Raw genomic sequence first — 20,832 nt, 5'->3', positions numbered from 1 at the left:
GTGGTTCTTCTAAAGTTCTCTACATTTGTGAGCCACCCAGAATGGGGATGAGATCTTCCTTGTGTATTCCCCTAATTGGCACTGACTTGTAGCACAGGAACTTCTGGAGCCAGAGGCAGTATCCTTGTGCTGAACTGCACTCAATGGATTTCTCTTTTGTGGATGCCAGTTTCCCTTTAAGTTCACCCGGGTCAGTAATGTTTTCTGCAAAAGAATTCAGCACCTTAATTGTGCATTGCCTGAAGCAGTATCTTAATTGCTCTGAGCAAACAAACCCAGTGTTTGAGAAACCAGCTTGAGGCAGGTTTGTTTGGAGAAATTAAATGACTGATCCTCATCCATCTAGTCTCTGCCACTCAGCCTTACAGACCTCACCTTTTGGGCTGCAGAATCCTGGCCTGCACAGTGTTTTTTAGCACAAGGCAACTTTATGTCTTTGTCTTCTTTGTTTTAAGTTCAGCTGTATCTCTGTTTGAGATGATGAATGAACAGACTAAAGCTGCACAGGAGCGTTGAAGAAGCAGGTTCATTTGGAGTTCATATGGTGTCATAGAAATGTTTTCCAGCCTCTCTTCCTACGAACACTTAATATTCCTTTTTTGCTTTGGGACTCCTGATAGCCATCGGGCTGATGCCTTAAAAAGAACAAACTGCTGACATTCTGGGATCTCTGAGGATAATAATTCAGAACCCACTGCTGTCCTGTGCTACTGAGATTGCTCATCAGCAGACTTCCTTTCACCACTTTGTCAACCAGTCAGTGCTGTGAGATCCGGCAGTTCTTGTTTTCGAAGTCCTGATTAACTCAGTGGGTTGGCAGTTTGCTGATGATAAGACTAACCACCTTTCAGAATCCCTTGTGCATTTTAAGTAGCACAGGTTGGAAGATAACTGCAGCGGAAGTCTGTGGGTTGTCACCTTCCATGCACAGAACTGGTCATTAATCCCTACAAAATCCAAAGAGAGACTGTCTAGTGGCTGTGTTTTGCATAGGCTGCAGCACCAGCTTGCTAAATTTGCCACTTCCTTTGTTGTCAGATCTTTTTTTCCCTAGCAAAAACTGTTCTCATTATTTTGGTCAATTGTCCTAATTTTCTCATCTCTCTATGTAATACAAAATAAAATCACTGGAATCCCCCTAGGGAATGCTTTGATGCTGTAACAAACGGATTTATAAAAAGTCAAAGCTGGCTAATTGAAATACCTCTGTGTTCTTTAATTTAGTATTAAATTAGATGAAAGATTCTTCACTTTGGATGTAAAGTGGATCACAGGAGACTTTGCAAGTGTTGGCTGGGCAAACATTGTGCTCTTGCCTTGCCAGGCACATTAATTACCTTACTGCTGCCATCTCCTACTCCAGAGTTGCTGTGAGCCCACATGAGTTTTGAACTGTTGAAGCTGTGCTGGAGTGTCTAAATGTGTAAACAGGCTTATTCCCAGTTTGGAGCTCCCTGTCAGACTAATACTGTGGTGCAGAGAATCAGGTCTTTTCAGTGTCTAATTGGATGTCTCAGGATTGGTCATAGGGCCTGTGCTTGTTCTAAAGCAGACTTGACCCTAAACAGAAGTGCACTTTGTAATGTGATTTTGGCATGAGAAAAAGAGGATACTTTTGGGAGTGTGTTTAAATACAGATATAATTGAGAATATATTACAGATATTATGCTTACAGATGTTCTGCTGTGATAATACCAGGGATATTTTCTCTTATGTGTGACATGCTGTCATAAAGTTACCATTTTTTTTTCTTCTCTGTCTATATTCCTTCCTATTTTTTTTTCCTTCCTTTAGTATTCCTTTCAGGAGGAAGTCCAGAAGAAACCATTGCCCAGTGCTGCCTCCCAGTGTTGTAAGTTAGACTTACTTCTTCTCAATATTTTTTCCTCTTTCAATGTATTTTAATTTCCTTTTGTGGTTAGATGTCAAGTGGTGGTACATCTGAACAACATTTTCATATTAGAAGTACTTAAATTTCTGTGCAGTTATAAAAGGCTGTGGTCCTCAAAATATTTCTCTGCAGTTTCTGATGCCAGGAAGTGAAATCAAGCATTGAGTCTTACACTTTCTCTTGTCCTTGTGTGCAGTAGGAGTAGAAAATGTATTCAAAGTCACCAAGATTGTCAGGCCCTTGTAATATTTATACCAGTAAGAAAATTATGTCTTTTTTTCATGTCACTATATTATGCTATGTTCTGATAAAACTTCCTGTGCTAAATTATAATTTATTACTGTTTAATGAAATTGTAAGAGGGAGAAAATAGATGGAGACAAGTACTACTGCTAGGCTTTTAAAATGCACCAGAAGTTTGTGTACTTGATGTCTAATTTCTTCAATATTACTTTTCAATGCTGCGTTGATGGATGGAAAAAATATTTTTACTAATTTCTGCTTATCTTGTCTTGCATTTTTTATGCTTCTGAAAACATGGATGGAAAAATAACATAGCATTTACTGTATCTGATGATCTGCAAAATTAGATTACTAAAACACTGCTTTTAACATACAGTAGACGAAAGCTCAGTGATGTCTCTTGTGAATGTGTTATCTACTTTTGGCAACAACATTAATAAAATTCAAGTCTCATAATTTAAACAAATCTTTTATCCTCTGCTTCAAATCCTTTAAGATGTGCATATTACACATTTCAGGCTGTTTATCCATTAGGCTGATTGTAGGATCTCCTGAAAACTGATAACATTAGGAAATGCTAATTACTGTTTACCTTTCTTGAGTAGAATTAATTTCTCTGTGTACTATTGTTACGGTATCTTAAAAGTGTCTTTAACCAATTCTAGACCCTAACCAATTGTCTAGGAAATCTGACTGTGCTGTGTAGCTGGAATGTGTACAGATCTCTACATCAAAGTATTCCAGTAATACTTTCATTCTAGTTCATTCTAGATAACACTGAATGTGTCCTCCCTTTTTTGGTGGTGGGGAGGGAGTGTATGTAAAGAATAAAACAGTGGTTTTATGTTTGGTGGTGTTTTTTTTGGTTGTTGTTGTTGTTGTTTTGGGGTTTTTTTGGTTTTTTGTTTGTTTTGTTTCTTGGTTGGTTTTTTTTTTTTGGTTGCTGTTGTTTTTCTGTTATTCTGTTTTTGGGGTTTATTTGTATGTTTTGTTTTGTTTTTTAAATGGTCAAAAGGGTACAACTGATTTGTTAAGCCTATAAATAAGAAACATTTTGGGAGAAGCTAATATTTGATTAAATCATACTAACATAGTATGCAGAACCTATAATGTCAAAAAATCAAAGAAAAACTGCTGTATGAATTGTCCAAGAAATTAATGTGTTATTTACTGAAATTATTTTCCTGTCTCTGTGCTCTGAGCTTTGCTTTTGTTTGAGGGAGGCTGGTTTGATTGAATCTCCTAAGTATTGAGAAAATTAGAGGAAATGTTTCTGTGTGGGGAAAATAGCTGCACCTGTTCCCACAGCAGGGTGCTTTTACATCCCCCTGTAGCTGGTTAATCCCCTGAAGAACCAACTGGGCTCTTGCAGACAGACACAATGAGAAGCAGCACTACAGCTGCTTGTTAACTTGTGCTGCTTGTTAACAGCCTGCATCTTGCTGGAAAGTGGCCTTTTGCAAAATTCAGTGAAGGCCCTGTGGTTTGAACAATTAATGTCACATAAGAATTAATATAATCATTCATGGGATTAAAACACTCATTAGAATGGATGTTAAACATTTCATAGCAGTCTGTTGTTAATGTATTTAAGAATTTTCAATAAAGCTGATAGCACTGCATGTACTTTGGCTTGTTTACTGCCTGCAAGTATCTGATATCTATGAACATCTATTTACATGGAAAAAATACAAAAGAGACATTTAATATAGAGGTACTTTTGAAAAATGAACTCTGCCTGCATCAACTTTTGCATAAGAGTTGTCAGCTTGCCTCAATACAGCACTGTCCTTTGAGACTCAAGAGTTCAACACAGAATGTGCACAGATTGTATCTTTATTGAAAGCTGACCTGACCTTTGCATGTGACACAAGAGCTCAACCCTTTTTACATAGGAGCATGGTGGGTGTTCTTCACCACACTAAAACATGTTCAATATGGGATGTTCTTACTTACAATGTGAGTAAATAATTGATAGGTGTATTTTTAGATAGAATAAAAGCATCCTCAAGAAAACTTGGAAGATTCATCCAATTTTCCATCACATCATTTTTCATTTTCATCATCTAGATGTGCCAGATGAAGTATGGTCACTGTTGGGAGCAGGACACAGTCTGCTGGACAGCAGACTGTTTATTTAGGAGAAAAAAAACATGCTTGGTGTGAGAAGGTTTTACTCCATGAGAATGTTTTCCCAGTCCTTCAAAAAATACAAAATTATCTTAAAACCTGATACACTATAAATCAAAAGTTATGGAAAACATTTCATGTAGCTTGCACTTAAAAAAATAATTTTACATAACTGCATGTGCCACTGGTTCCCTGCTTAGCCGCTCCAGCATCTCTCAGAAGACCATTTTGATACCCCTGTTCCAGCTATCCTACTCCAGCAGGCTGGATCAGGTTCATTAATTAAGAAAATACATGTCCTTGCATGTTAAAATTAGATTACACTTCTGCCCTCTTCTTCATCTGTACTTTCCACACATCTTTTACCTTTTCCAAACCAGCTTTTCTTATGGTGGTTTCCCACTTCCTGCAGGGATGCAGCTTATTGTATTATTTCCCCTGAGTAAAGAGGGGAGAAGGATGAAGCAGGGTGTGAGAGAAGAGAGGTGGCCCCATCTGAAAGCCAGCCTCTGATCTGAGGGTGGGTTTTTGTCCCTGGGCATGTATGGGCTGCTGCCTTGGCGTGGTGCCATGGGAAATCTCAGCCCATACTGGGAGCTATAATTTTTTCAGAGATTATTTAGCTTTCAGGCCCCTTTTCACAGTGTCAAATGCTGTTTTGTTCTTAGAAGACTCTGACCCATAATTGCTGAGGTAATGTGGGATTTGGGCTTCCTACCTATTCTTGAATGAGGCAGGTTGCATACACAGTCTTTTCTAGGTCCTGCTGATTTTGGCACTTCCTGCCTCTTTCTTTCATTATAATTAACCATTTCATTTTTAACTTCCAGCTGCTGTGCTTCCCTGTATATTCCTCCTGCCCCAGAAAGACCACATGTTTCCAGTTGATTTAACTTTCAGTGATTTCAAGCAATAAGCAAAGCACTCAAGTGTCCATAGATCCAGTTTTGTTTGCCTTTCTATTAAATGTAGTCATAATTACTAATGTTTTGATATATCATTGTTACAAAACTGCAGCACCTCCATATTGACTTTTACCCACAGCCTGAAATTAAATGTAAATTGTAGAGAAAGCAAGGTTTTGTTGTCTGGAAATGCACTTTAAATTATACAGATTGAAAGCATATTATTTGATTACTTTGGCATTGAGTCAATAAGCTCTAAGTTATTTACTGTGAGGAGTTACAGATATGTTTTCCTTGTATGCTCAAGATAATTTCTGGACACATAGAAGCCCATTATAATTCACAAGTGAGTCACACTGTGAGTATTTTAAATGCAGCTCCAACTTGGATCAGTTACAGTGCAAACTGGGATGAGAAGGATACTCTGCATCTTTGCAGAATTGGCTTGGCAGTTATGAGCTTGGTTAATATCAACTGCTGTAAATACTGCCCTACACCATTTGTCAGGGAGTTTACAAATCTGGAAGAGGGCATGTTTGTTCAGTATGATTGGCAAGAAAGATAACCTGAGTGCCACTGAATCAACCAGTTATGTCTGTCCTCTTAGCATTGGCTGATAATCTTTCTGAAAATGCCCTATTATCCCTTTTCTGCTTCAGTGTTTTTGTTCCATTTCCTTTAGTCTTTTGCTCTGTGAAATCATTGGTTATCAAGGCTGTGGTGGGTGTTAACTTGTTTTGTTTAGTTGTTGGTTGGTTGGTTTGGGTATTTTTTGTTTCTTCATTTGTTTCTTTGTTTTGGTTTCCTTTTTTTCGTTTTGGGTTTTTTTTGTGTGTAATTTTTTTTTTCTTTTTTTGTGTGTGTGTGTTTTATTGTTAGCTTTGTTGTGCTGCTTTTTTATCAGAAGGAAAATTTTTTGCTTGCCTCTGGATGTAGGTTGGTACTGGCAACAAAAGAAGCAATGGCTTTTCATATACTGTTTTACCAGTAGGAAGAACCAAAGCGAGCCTGTGCTTGGTCTGCCATAAGACAAGAGAGAAAAAAACAAGATTACATCTCTTAATGCTCTTTGGAACGTGTGTGTGCACATGCATGCAGGAAAAAAAATTCTACAGTTGTTTTAGGTACATAAGCAGCTTTTTGTCTACTTTAAATCTGGCAAAATGTTTTATACACATTATAGGAATGGATGCCATTTGATGCCAAATCAATTTGTTTTGGTGACCCTTCTTTGCCACTGATTTGAAGAAATCAGATTTTGCAAAATTCTTCTAATACCTATGCATGCCCTACTATTTGAAAGGTACCAGAAAGGCTGACTTTGAGAGGTTTCATTCCTGATGCTCACTAGTTTCCTTTTTGGGAACTCAAATTCCACTGGTACATCGGGAAGGCTTGTTCATTCCCCTGAAATGACTGACTCTAATGCTGAGATGATGATGCTTTACATGGCACTGATGAGGAACTTTGTCTGCTTAACAGCCAGATGATTGCGTTTCCTTCCCCTTACTCCCCAGCAAGCCCCCAAACACTGATTTTGTATTTGTGCTGTACTGTGGATGCACTATTTTCTGTTGCCATTAATGTACCACTGGGTTGGGGGTATCAGGCTCTCCTATGGGGTGAGCTGACCCTGAGGCAACAAATGGCAAGAGAATTTGCTTCTTCTCTTCTTTGGTAATAGTATATAAAAAAAGTGATCTGCTCTACCAGTCTCTCAAGGCCAGGCAGCATCAAAACACTTAAACAGGCCAGAACATGCCACTCCTAATTGTTCATGTAGGTCCATGATCTACGGTACTGAGGGTCAGGGAGTGTTGTTGTCTTGAGAATGCTGGGAGCTGACACTGCCCTCCTTGCTGAAAAGCTCTGTGCTATGCATCAAGATTCTTGCTGGGTTTTTTTCTTGTTACTAGCCTTATTCTGCACTTAAACAACAGAGGTCAGCAGCCACCTACGACATCTCTAGTCTGCACTAGTTTGGGAAAGGTAAGGAAGAAATCAGTGATTATTGTACCCTTCTCAAGGGTAGGTGACATTGATCTGCAGTTATTGTAGTGCTGCAGTCATTGTAGTGCTGTGCTCTAGTAAGAATAGGACTTCTGGCTACAGTGCAGTTACAACTCAAAAGACTGTTCAGTGTAAGTGTAATTCAAAACAGCACATATGAATGGCTTTATTTATTTATTTATTGATTTAAGCTAGGCCAAGGGAAAACTGCTTTAGTCCATACGAGGGGAACCATTGTATGAGCTTTTTTGTGGTAGTTTACTGATGGGCTGGGAAAGCTAGATCCTTAGCCTCTCTGCTTCTGGGTGACTGGCAGCTCCTGTTTCTCTTAGTTTAGGATAAATCCCCTCTGGGATACTTGTTTTCTTGTGGCTTTGTGGCACTCGCTGTCTGGGCTGGCTGAAGGCATGACAGATCTGCTGAAAGGAATGCAGATTCAAGGTTTTACTCTAAAAGTTTAATCTTCCTGCAATTTTAGGATAAAGCTGCTACTTCAGGACTGGATACGTCTAAGGAAGAGTACTTGGCATATGGAATTTAAAAATAAGACTACTGGCTATATTAGGAGATTATACAGTAACAAAGTTTCATGTACTGCTGAACTCTAGAGAACTCTAGGGCTTTGATTTTGCTGCTGATCCTCTAAACATGGTTTTTAATTGTTGTTTTCCTAGAGTATAGGCTGCATTCTGAAAGGTGGTGACAAGGAAATAAAGCTTTTACTTTTAAATAAACACCAAATGTAAAGTTATTACTGAAATGCTGAGCACTGCCAATACTGACAAGTGTCTCTATAAGCAGTGATCAGACAAAGCAAATGTTCATTTAAACACTCTAGCTTTCATAATTTGTCTAGTGCTCTTCATGAAAGCTGCTTTTTTTTTTTCTAGTGTGGTTTTTTTAAGGACTTTAAACTTCATTAGTCATCATTTAATATCATAGCAGTAGGAGCAAATGAATTTGAATTTTGTTATGACAGTGAAATACAAAGTTTTTAATTTTTAAAGATTTTAAACTGATAGAAAAATGATTCTCCAACCTTATGCACAATCCATAAATATGTGTCCTCCAGCAATGAGGCTTGTATTTAAAGTACAAGGTTAAAAATCAGAAGGAAAAAAGGCACCCAATCTTTATCTCGGCTTATGTAGGACATTATATTCCTCTTTGCTATTATGCATATATGTCATGTTAGGGGACCAACTGTAGTCTAAAATTATATCTCAGGAAGGGATATATAAATCTTTTTTCTGTGTTTAAATCTCTTAGCCAAATAATCCGTGTGACTTGGTAGCCTGGAAATTTGTAAGACAGCTGTGTTAGGCATCAATAAAGTGGTTGAAATGTTATAATTTTCCATTGAAGATAAAATTAGGTGGCACTCTACCGGAGCCATTTTACTATGGTTACTGATGAGTTGCACAAGTTTGTAATAACTTAGTGGGTACACTTGATGATTTGATGGTGATTCAATCCCTGCTTAAATTCTCAGATCTCTGATTTTTTTTAGCCAAAGTAAAGGTGGCCAGAAGGGCCCTTTTGTTTAGGTAAATAAAAATCTCAAAAATTTCATCATAAGCTGAATGTGGTGATCTGGGGAGCAGGGAGAGCACTTCAGTGTCACACTGCAATACCTGTCCATGTGTCTGTCAGATCCTTTTAGCTTATTTGCCTTTTGTGCTTTCTCATCTCCTTTTATGCAGAGGCCTTAGTCCTCATCTGGAGTGTTCCAAAACTGAGCTGGAAATGGTGGTACTTGTTATGAAACCTTCTTTGGCATCATGCTTGCTGAAAACTTGACTTCCTTCTAAAAAGCTATTCAATGTATGTTTTCTATTTTAGAAACTTACTCCACTAAAATACCACCTGTTTAGTTTTGGGAAGTACATTGAACACCGGAAGAATGTAGATATTTATGGAATCTGAGATCTGTTCACATTTTGCTGAGGGTATTAGCCATGGGAAAAGGAGATTACTTAATCATAGGAAAAAGGACTGACAAGAACATTCTGCAAATGGTACTTTATAAGAATCATATATACTATCTGGACTTTAGTTTGCTTTTGTAAACTTAGATGATTTCCATTTGTGATAAGCATGGGATGTAATAGGAGGATTAAATAATTCCCCAGAGTGACTATAAGCAGTAGTCAGTAGCAAATGATAATGTTCTGACAGGGATGGTAGGTCCCAACCAGTGTCAGAGGCTTGTAAACAGAAATGGAACAAAATGGCACACAGACAAATTAGACAGCATTAAAAACTTGGAATATTCTGCTTTTTTACAGTGTCCCTGCTGATCCAGGCTTGACAGTGTGAAGTGGGGAGGAGGAGCTCCTCCTTGAATAGTTGCATAACTGAGGCATAGAACAAGCATATGTTATATTCAGCCAACACTGGGAACTTAGATGTGCTTTATAAAATGTGTTAATGACAAAAATGGTTTAGCTTCCAAGACACCAGGCTGCTGGCATTGCTTAGTCCTTAATTGGAGGTTTATATGAAACCTCATTTTTTGAGTACTGAAACTTACAAATACAAAATAATGTGATAACCAAGACACACACTGTTGGTATTTAAGAACACATGGAGTGACTAGTCTGACTTGTCTGTATCATGTATTCCATTGTTGCTGTCTATTGGTGTATGGTTTTGCAATTACAACTTTCCATCTTCTTCCTGTCTGGACTTCATGTTTTTACTTTGAGTTTGTACAGGTTTAAATCTGTTCCCAGAGGTGATATGGAAGGGAATTTTTCTTAACAAATCATGGTTATGCATATTACTTTTATGGAGCGGAAAAACAACTTGAAAAGGCTAAAAAGAAATTCTGTTTTCATTAACCTTCAAAATATCAAGACTGTCAGCCCAGGTCTTCAGCGATTATGCTGAAGGACTGAGATATATACTGTTAGCTCCTGAATCTTAAATGAAGCAGCATATGTGTAGAATCTTTAATAAATTCATTTTTTTTCCAAAATGTTAGACGCTAAAGTGAAGTGGGTGTTAGTAAAAACAAACAAAAGCAGAGTTTTGAGCTTCTGGCTGAAAATCCCTTACTCTCTGTTACTGCATCTCTTTCTCTTGGCTCCTGCAGCATTGCTGTCTCCAGTCTATAGCTGTAGCATACCTTGGTCAGCCAAACCCAGCTTAGTGTGAGAAAATGTGCAGGTTAAGGAGTTTCTGTCTAAGGGCGGCTGCTCCTCTCCTTGCCCTGCCCTGCTTGGCATTGACTGCTATTTGCCTTAGGCATGGAGTGTCTGCGGGATTTTCATGCTGTTCATAAGGAACTTGGTAGCAATGAGGTGGACAGGTAAGTAGCTGGCTCAAGGTCATCACTGTCAGTTTGAGGACTCTTTTATCTGTGGGAGGTTTTTAATGCTTCTCCTCCAAGGACAGACCTTGTATCCATGAGGGTTGTCTTAGCATTTGGTGGCTTTCTCCTTCTTGCAGTTTGAAATGATGAGGAGTGTTATGCCCAACCATCAGGCCGTTTTCTGTCAAGTGGTTAGGAACATTCTCAGCTGGTTTCAGAAGTCGCTCATTCTCTCCATGCAGATTGAGTTTAGTGGTTTGTGCAGAGGTTGGCAGTCTGGGATTTTTATCTTTGTGAAACCTGGAGGTAAGAACTGATAAGCTCCATTTCCTCTGGGGTTTTTCTGATCTGCTTTTTTGTTTTTCTGTACCAGCTTTGGCAATTTATAGTTATCTTCTGGTGTTTCTTCTCCAGTTGCTCTGGGGTTTTACTGGGGTTTTATTCATTTGTGAGTAATTACATACATTTCACTAGCAGGTAGCCTGACTGCAATAATGCTGTGTCACTACAGAGTTTTTCTGGATCCTTGATAGTAATACAAGCTGCAAATATTTGAACATTCCTTCCTTTGCCTCTTACTGTTCACCTGAGATACAGATGTATCAGATAATGGAAGGATGTGCTGGAGTTGCTATTGCATATGTTAGTGTCTTGAGATTTTTCAGGAATGAGGTACACATAAGCTGTTGTACAACTTCTACATTAATAGGAAATTGTGTTTATTGGCAACTCTTGGTTACAGCAAATGAAAGCTTAGTGCAGAGCTCTGTCAACATCTCACTCTTTTTCCTCAGTCCTTTTCCTATGTCCCTCTATACTGTCTCTCCTCTTCCTGCCTCTGGTTTCCATATCTTTTCTCCTGGTTGTCTCCCCTTTTCATTTCTTTGCTAGGTCTTTTATTTTTGTCTTCTTTGCCAGCTTGTTTGTGTGTTCTTTTTCCTCTCCTTCCCCCTTGAAGTAACACTCACACCTCTGTAAAACCTGGTATTTAGGATTTTTGTGGTTGTGAAAAACAAGCCTGAGGTGATAGCCCTTGGTCAGGGTCATACAAACAGTGTTGGGTGGATCCTGGCAGGTTTCTGATGCATTTGGATATATCTTCATCTTGCCAGCACAACTGGCAGAGATGCATTGTCACTCTTGCTGCTGAGTGGCATCTGTTTTGTCTCAGGCTGTAAATTGTTGGTGCTTAACATGATGGACTTCAGTTTTCTTCTCTTGTTAAATTCAGAACTCAGGAGAGGAATAAACCTTTTTTATACAGTATGGTAACTGCATGTGTTCAGCATTATACCAGTGGTTCTTTCTAAATTAAACATAAAAATTGTCTTTCAATTGTTCCACTTAGGTGCTTCCTTTAATGACCAAAGCAAGCATACATGTGGTTTTTTTTTTCCCCTCTACCTACCACTATAGGAACCAGAAAGTAATGACCTATGTTTGAAATTCTACGAGATATAAAAGTGGCACTTGAACCTGAGGAATGCCTGTGCCTTTGCAAAGCACCACATGTGTTTGTCAGAGCCTAGTCCAGGGACCTTGAAGTACTGGTGTGTATCTGAGGGACTGTTGCTTTGTAGACCTTTTGTTCCTGAAGAGAAAGGAGCGATCTGGTTGTAGCTCTGATGCATCTGTGTGCCTGGCTGGTAGCTAGAGATGGTAGCCAGAACAGGAAGCTCTTGCTTGTTCTCTGCCTACATGTGATGAATTTGTGTATTCATCTGCATCCGGTCTGCTGCACTTGATGCCTCAACACTCCTGTAAATGTTACTTTTTAAAGTGTTTTTTACACTGTCTTCGAAAAATGGTGGTTCAGAAGCATTTTTTGTAGAGTTGCTAGTTGTGTGCTTTGCTGAAGTGCTTTGAGGACTGTATGTACTGGTCTCTTGCCTCCACGGTACTATGTATGACCTTGGGGTGACAACATGGGTATTGATAAGTATAAACTTTAAAGTCTTATAAACTTGCTGTGCAGCTTTAACATGAATTTGTTTTCACCTTCAATTTTAACATGGAAAGGTTTGCTTACTGTTGCAGAATTAACTTCATGGGTGTTTGCCTTAGAATGTCATGAGAGCCCTCAAGCTTTTTACCAGTGTGTGTATTTGCCTAACAAAGTACTCTTCACTTCACATTGTTTACATGCACACAGTTTTTCATGCTGTTATTATTAAAGTGATGCTCTCACCACTGAGTTAACTTTGTTCTGGAAAGGGGGCAGAACTGGAAATGAAATGTGAAGTGACTTTTGCCACTAGATTTGCAGAATTTAGCCTGGAATCAAATACTGCTCTAAACTGGACTCTAGTTTCTGAGACATTGGCATATACTAGGGAACAATGGTGTTTAACTGCTCTTGCTAGGTTGACTGATAAGTATTTTGTCTACTTGTGTTAATAAATGCATGATTGCTTGTCAATTCCAAGAATTTATAATGATCTTAGTTTTCAGAATGTCTTACAAATAAGCTGGACGTGAGGAGTAAGCTCCAAAATAAACTTAATGTTGTGTTTATAAAGAAAAAATCCCTTACATTTTCAAGCTCACAGTCTATAAGGCATTTTAAAATACATGAAAAGCATGCTTGTGGTTTGTTTTTTCTAAGCTTTCTTTTTCCATTCCTATTTTTTTCTGCCATTTGTGTTACATGCAGGCAACTGGAGTTATTTCGGATGGGGAGAGCAGCTGAGTACGTAACAGTTTGATTTCTTGCAAGCTTTCTGATTGTATAGTGATGCAGCATGCTCCAGTACAAGGAAAAGTGGAAATATTCATGCATATAGAATATCTGTTCTGTTGTATTTTTTTTTACTTTCACTTAGTCTTCATATTTGTGTGGATGAATGGCTGTTCATTTCTTCACTTTTTGGCTTTGTTTTGCTCATGTTTTAAATGAGTTGCTTGTGTCTTCTACTGGAATTTGAGGACATGATGGTGGAACTGGACTATTATTCTTTTCCTGTAAAGGTGATTGTAGTCTTTTGCTCGTGTGTGTCTTTTGTGTTGGTCGTCATACCTTTGTAAGCCCAAAGTGCTTGAAGTAATGGGAGACCACAAGGCAATCTGTGGTCATTGTCTTACTAAGATATGGTGGGAATATATTTCAAATACTTCAAATAGTAGTAGATCTGAAAGAAGAAATGAGTGTTGCACACCAGTGGGGTCGTAGGTATTGTGTTATGATCAACCTCAGTGAGACAGTATTGTGGCAAAAGTGGCAGGGCTTTGATTTCACTCGTGCTGACCAGTTTTGGACAGGAAAAACTCAGGTACTGCAACTGTCTCTGATCTGTAAAGCTGATGCCACACCTGGAGACTGGTATGGTAACTTCTGGTTTCGGCAGAATTTTTGGTTTTTTCCTAGAAAATGTGCCTGAAACAGCTTTCCTGTCTCAAAGTGCTACAGATGACAACAAGCAAGTGTTCTGCTCCAGACACAGTGTATGGCTTCTACAGTATGTGTAACATACAAGGGTTGATCCATCAGTCTTAAAACAAAGGTGTTTGTTCCCTGTGTGCAAGACAAGAATGAGAATGTTGCTTAGGGGAGCATGCAAAGAAAGATCACTGTGGCTGCATCTAGCAGGATGGAGATTCTGCCTCGTGCTTTTCCATTTTTGGCATAATGGAATTTGGAGAGGATGCTCTTACTGCTTCTGAGACTAATGTCCAGCTAATGTTACTGTGCATTTCATTATGTGGACCTGTTCTGCATTTTAGAAGTCTTCCACTAGTGACTTCCCTGTTTCTTCTCCCACAACATTTTTTGCTCTCCTTGTTCTCCTGTCTTTGATCAAACCTAAGTTCTTTGTGCATTGGCAGTGTTGACCAACTCCCTTGTGCTGTTAGTGTTGGATGTCTCAATTGTTTATTCTTAGAGGTGTGGTAGGATAACTGAGAGGTAACTAATTGACTTTTTTACACTGCTGAAAGCAAGACTAAGTGTCCAAAATAGCTTTATTTTCCATTTTTGGGTATTTGGGAGGGAAATGAGGTGTTTAAGCATTAGTCAGTCAGAAGTCTAGGAGGGCTGTGTATGTTTATTTCTCCTGTTTATCTGGAGACTCAATGTGTGGTGATTTTGCTTTAAAGGTACTTGTATTCATGAGGCTCCCTCCTTCCGTCTCTTTCCTTCTTCCTTGCTGTGCTGTCTTCTTTGAAATAATTGAGCATCCTTACAGTTAGGCTTGGGCCAGTGTTACTGGTGTTTCCAAGTGAACTCCACTAGCTTGACAATATGATGAAGAACACACTTCTAATTGTAATGTTTAAACAGCAGTTGAGAAGGAAACAGCAGAAACAGCTTCTTGGTAGCTGGAAGACTTTTTCCAGTGAGAGCTTCATGCAAGAGGAATGATCTGAAGTAGTCCAGACCCTTGTCAGTTGGGCAGAGGGTGCTCTAGGAAAGAGACATCTTGTACTGCTGACCTAGTTTCATTTTAGGAAAGGGAAAGACTTGAAGGAGTAGGGTAGATGTTCAGGGGAGTCTTTGCACTTCAGCCTGTCGGTTCTTTTCTTGGCTGTTGAGTGTTTCAGCAGCAGAGTACTTTCAAGTGAGAAAAACAGGATTATGAAAGCGCTTTAGCTGAAGACTTAGTATTGCAAACTTGCTGTCTTTAAAAATATGCAAATTACTAATGTATTTTTAAACTGTGAGGGCAATACAATGAACTAATGACCTACAAAGTTGTATTCAAATAATTTCTCAAAACCTAGGCTGTTTTAGCATATAAAGATACAGAAGAGGCTCAGAAAACACCCTTGTGTACTTTTGAGATTTTTTTTCTTTCCTTCTTACTACAGTGGTCCTTTTTAAGCTAGTATGCATTTTGGTTATAGGATTTTATAAGATGTATTTGTCAGAAGTGACCAGTGATTCAGTACATGATGGTGCAGTGGGATTGGAGACTTAAGGAAAGAAGCTGTTGGCAACTATGATAAAAAGAAGTTTAAATGGATAATGAGTGGGGAAGGTGAATTAATTGCAAGGCCCTTGGTGTGGAGCTGGCAGAGATTTTTGCTGACCTCAAAGTTACTCCTTTGGATAGTACACTTTATTTTCTTCTATCATTATTAAAATAGACAAAAGCTATGAAAAGCTCAGTGCTTGTTTTGGAGAACTAATGGGGGTTTTGCTTTTGTCCAAGATTTTTCTCAAGTTTCTCGAGGATAACTAAGCTTGGGGGGGGACTGGATGTCAACTCCCAGGGGGCTGATGACACACTGTGCTAGAGAAGTGGGAGGCAATTTCAACTGAATACAACGTTTTGAGAGGAGCTCCTGCTGTGCCTTGGGACCTTAAACCAGCAAAATCACTTCAAGTGCGTTCTTCCAGCCACCTGTAATAATACTGCTGCTAGTTTTCCTTCCTGTCCTGAGGTTTGGTTTAAAGAAGGCTGCCAGAGGCTAAAGGGGACTGGTTGAGCTGGCATAGCAGGACTGTCAAAGTGGTTTTGAGGTCAAGATACTAAAAATTATGTGTGTTCTACCCTGCAACAGTCATTATAACTTCTGGGGGTGGGAGTTAGGGGGAGGAATAACAGTCACAGAAGGTATCTCCTTCCTTGATTTTCCCCGCTCTGTGAAATCCTACTGTGTGATGTGACTGCCCCAATGGGTTTTCTTCTTTTGCTGTCTATATGCATGAATATTCAATAATGAAACACGAACAGCATGCTTCTGCCCTGCCCTTTAGCCTTACCCACAGCTCTCTGTGCAGTGGGTCCAATGACAAAGAAACAGCTTTCATCCCTTGACAGCTCTTGGGTATATGTGAAATTTTTCAAACTGGGGTAAAAAATTACTGTCTTTTTATGTTTATTTTTATGTGTCTTGTTACCAATTTAACTGATCTCCCGAGACTGAGGCTAAGCTCCAACTTTGCTTGTAGAAGACTTGTTTTATCACTGGTTTGAAGAAAACACTACTTGAATTTATTCCACGATGTGTGTTGTGAGGCATATTTTGCTGAAACATGGGCTGTAATGTCTCCATTTGAAGGGGTGCTGCATTCTCAAAGCCACTTCTGCAAGTTCTTGTCAGTCTCTTAATTAAAATTTAAGTGTCAAGTGTGTTAATGAATGGGATCATCACTATATGTTGGCATTTCAGAAAATACTTTCTTTCAAAGGAAATGTGTGCTGTAAGCCACATATGGGCCAAGTTTTGATCAGGCTGAGCAATGTCTTAATTTGAGAACACTTCTGTTTAAAATAAAGTGAGATTGCTCATAAGGTACTTGCAGTTCAGCATGACTAGGAGTTTTTTGAGTTGGCTCTTATTTATGAGTCAGTTGAGGATTTCTGTCTGGTATTAACATTTGCGGATGCTGTTAAGTTCATGGGGCATACATGAGAGAAAAAACATGTTCCTGCCTCACAGAGCCTTGCATCCATTAAACATGCCTCAGGGAGGCATTTTGTGTCGTGACCTAAAAGAGACTTCCTCCTGCTAAAAATTAGTGAGAACTCTGAGAAATTCTGGTGTCAGCTTTTATAAATGTATATGTTCTAAATGTTTGATTAACATTTACACTAATCAGCTATTTTTGGATGTTGCTTAGCGATACTGTGGTTTATGTGGGAAATCTTTGATACTGCAGAAGTGAGATGCAATGACTGGTTAACTCCAGATAGTGCTTCTGCAACAGTCTTGATTCATTTTGGAGTTCTCTGGCCTGTCAGCTGGTCAGGGTAGCTGATCCATAGAAGCAGTGTTCTGCTTTCTTATAAACATAACTGTGTAAGTCTTTGCACTCTCATTATTAGTGAGTCACTGGATTCAGGTTTTTTCACCCAGGTAATTGTACTACTGATTTGTAATTTTTGTTATACATTTGAGGTTAGCTAAATTGTTTATCCCTGAAGCTGTTGGTCAAGTGTCAAGTAATTTTTACTAGATCCTAAACCTGTATTTCAGTTAGGCTGCCTTAAGCCTGTACAAGTGATCTGACGATTATGGAGCCACAGCTGAAGAACTTTCCATCATACCAGACTTACTTAGGCTTTACCTTAAATGACAGTTACATCTGATGGGATGAAGAAATTAGTTGAGCAGCAAAGTGAGGCATTAAAAGACTCTTTGGAGCAGTGTGTTTTCTGTCCCAGTAGAAGTAATTATTGTTCATTAGATGGCAATGGCTCAAGTGTTGAGCAATAACACTGACATTGCTCAGCTGAGTAATAGCTTGTTGTTCTTGTGAAGTCAGTGTGAACCTCGTGATTGACAAATAGATCAGCCCTTGCTCCACAGGCTGGAAGTTTGGTGCTCCTCAGTGGGGTTTGGCATATGAAATAATTTTTGTGTAGTAAATTTTGAATATTTTTCCTAAGCATTGAACTGTGGTAAAATTGATGGACACTGTGCTTTTAATAAAGCTGAGTACTGCAGCATGTGATTGCTATTCATTTCTATTCAATTGACTAGAGACTGACAAGAACCTTGCAGCACTTAAACTACTAAAAAGCAGAAGGCTTAACTCCATTTTCGCTGTGGACAATTAATTTGAATTGGTTCCACTTAAGAGTGTAGAGCAAGGCTTATCAAGCAGCCCATATTTTGCAGCTGTTTACTGCTGCTGTTCTTTTCTCTTCTTCCATCAACTTTAGAACTCTAATCTTACTATGTTGTGAAGGAACTGAAAAGATCACCAAGAACAAATTGTACCTCAGATTAAAGGAAAAGAAATTGAGCTAGAGGTATGGGAAGCACCCATGGAAGAAAAAAAGGGTTCCCTGATGCTGCATTCCATCTGCTTGGAATTTCAGCACTTAAATGCAGGGCTCTTGAAGGATCTGGCATGTAAAGAGCCCTTTCACTTCATTGTTCAGCCTCATGATGAATGAGTGTGTAGGATACACACCATTGGATAACCTTCCAGAGAGGGTTTTAATTTGTTGTCCTTTTTAGACAGACTTGGTGGCAGAGAGAATGAATAATGGCTGATCCTTATTTTCTTTTGTTTCAAGCATGTTAATGGTGCACTCCACTGCCTTATGGTGTGTGTATTTCACTTTAAGCTTGCAAAGATAATCTTGCATCCTGCACAGCCATACACAGCCATGTATTTTTGATACCTTACCTCACTATAACTTGGTATTGTCCTTTCCTGCAGGATTATCAAGCAGAAGTGTTTCTGCAAGGAGAGGGACTCACTGGAAAGGAGCTTTTTCCTTTGTGAGGGATATTATTGGTGCTAAGTACTATGCTTAAGCTAATTTACCTGTATGTGTTAAATGTGCAGTTTTCCCCTATGCAGTGTAATTGTTTATAGGCAGAACTGCTCTCCCAGTTCTTCTGATTTTCCTACTGATACTCTCCATTAATTTCTCTTAAGTTAAACTAATACTTCAAAATAAAAAAGAAAATAAAAGAAAAAAGAAAATGCATTAAAAAATTCCAGAAGCAAAAAGAAAGGACAGTATTACAGCTAAAAAGTTGAAAAGTTCAGAAAGAGCTCCTTTCCACAAAGAAGTGGTTTTTGGGTTTGTGGGGTTTTTTTCTTTTCAATATCTAAAGGTTCATTTTGGCAGCAGCAAAGTACCTGAAATTTTGCGTGCCGATGATTTGTTGTTGTGGTTTGGTTTGTTTGGTTTTTTTTTTGGGGGGGGGGGGGGGGCGGGTCTTTCATTTTAAATAAAGATATCATAATCTGCTTATTAGTAATGCATAAAGAAAAATAAATTCCTGTAAGAGGAAGAGAGAAAGGAGGGTGTGGATCTGATCGCTGCAGATTGAGAGAACTGCATGCTTGAGAGAACTGGAGGTTATAGACAGCTCCCAGATGGAGATACAGCCACATCAGAAATAGTTTTTTTGTCATTCTTCCAAAACTAAACAGGCTCCACTGTCCCAGCAACACAACTTGAGAGAGCTGTGCCCTTAAACTGCTTTTGTCTCTTAGCCTTTGAAGATGCTGACAGTGCTGTGGATGACCGGGACAGTGACTACCGCAGTGAGACGAGCAACAGCATCCCCCCTCCGTACCACACCACCGTACAGCCCAACGCCTCTGTGCACCAGTTCACGGGCCCGGCTCGCCTGCAGCAGCAGGGAGTCTTGCGGGATTCCTGTGCTGACTCCCTCCAGAATTATGATCTGGATTATCGAGAGCATGTGGCTGTCAGGTGAGTGCTGTCTTATGGGTAGCTCTCCTTTCCCTATTGTTTTTCCCCTGCAGGCCATGAAGGTACTGTGCTGGCAGGGGAGGGCAGATCAAGGGCTCTTAAAAGTCTTCTGATAGGAAGGTGTTATGTGTGTTGTTGACACTGGGATTCTGCTGTGAACCAGGAAGAACTTGTGAGGGTATGTGTTATGCCAGATCTGGAAGTTTAGGGAGTTACCTTTAAAAGATACTCTCAGCTTTAGGTCATTTACTCTTGATTGTACTTTCTCTGTACTCTCTGAATACTATAGTAGTGGGTAGTTGCTTGTTCTGGTACCATGGTGTAGGTGTGCCTCCCAAGCCAGTGAAACACTTTCTAGCAGAGTTAATCCTATTGGGAGCTTCTTTCTTGGTGCAGATTTATTTTCTCTTCTGGACCAGCTCCAGTTCTATTAGATCTGCCAAAACAAAGTATTCATGAGGAAAGTCGGTAACAGATTAGTTGAGGTTTTTTTCCTTCTGTTCCTGTTATCATACAAGACTGTTGAGTGGTGTGCTTTCTCTTTAGATTTACTTTTAACTGTATGAAAGATTGTTTGTTTGCTCTGAAATTTTTTTTTAACCATAAATCAGTAGTTTCACAAGTATTTTTAACTTGTAGAAGTACTGAGCATTGCAGCACTAACTTACCAGGATCAATGGTTGTGAGCTAGAGCTAGCTGTGCAAGGTGAAAGCAAAATATTTTGGACAGTGCTAGTCAGCTTGGTAAGAGTGGTTCTGTGGGACAGGCTGAGCTGCTGCTTCTGCCTTTGGTGAGGAAGGAAGAGGCAACTACTTTAGCAGTATCACAGAGGTGCAGTTTTATTTGTATTATAGCTGATTTGTTCTGCCTTACCTCCCTTGGTGCGAATGTTCTTGTGTTCTGAAGCCTGAACCTAAATTCAGTTATTGTCTTGGGTGGCTGAGGCTAAGTTCTGCAGTTCTTGATGTGTGGCATCATTAATGGGAAAGGGTGAAGTTTAATGGTAACATCTAATGTCATTACTGTTACTGAGGTTTCAAAATTAGAAACAAATGTGCCAGCAAAATGCATTTACTGCAGTGTGATGTGTCATTCCTAGTGCTCTATTCCTAGTTCATTAAATGTCTTACATATAAGCAAGTTATTCCCTTTCCCATGTGAGTCTGTGCTGCTAGCTTGCAGTGGTAAAACTGCTGAAGATCTATCTGAGA

General features: G+C 39.2%; 1 protein-coding gene across 6 annotated transcripts in view; it reads left to right on the top strand.

Annotated features, from left to right (window-relative positions):
- Positions 1 to 20,832, top strand: part of UNC13B (unc-13 homolog B) — a 208,741-nt gene that overhangs the window by 44,194 nt on the left and 143,715 nt on the right. For 5 of the 6 annotated variants that reach the window (XM_088054006.1, XM_014257004.2, XM_014257003.2 and 2 more), the window contains 2 exons: positions 1,795 to 1,852; positions 19,398 to 19,620. In XM_088054006.1, the coding sequence (XP_087910132.1) occupies positions 1,795 to 1,852; positions 19,398 to 19,620 (281 nt within the window). The remainder of the gene's footprint in view (positions 1 to 1,794; positions 1,853 to 19,397; positions 19,621 to 20,832) is intronic. The other variant, XM_014257005.2, reaches the window with a different exon arrangement.

Source organism: Pseudopodoces humilis, chromosome 4 (assembly GCF_049639895.1).
Source record: "Pseudopodoces humilis isolate 2021_Gansu_Grassland_sample_001 chromosome 4, ASM4963989v1, whole genome shotgun sequence".
Lineage (NCBI taxonomy): Eukaryota > Metazoa > Chordata > Aves > Passeriformes > Paridae > Pseudopodoces > Pseudopodoces humilis.
The sequence above is the reverse complement of the archived record's forward strand: the minus strand, read 5'-3'. Positions and strand labels throughout refer to the sequence as shown.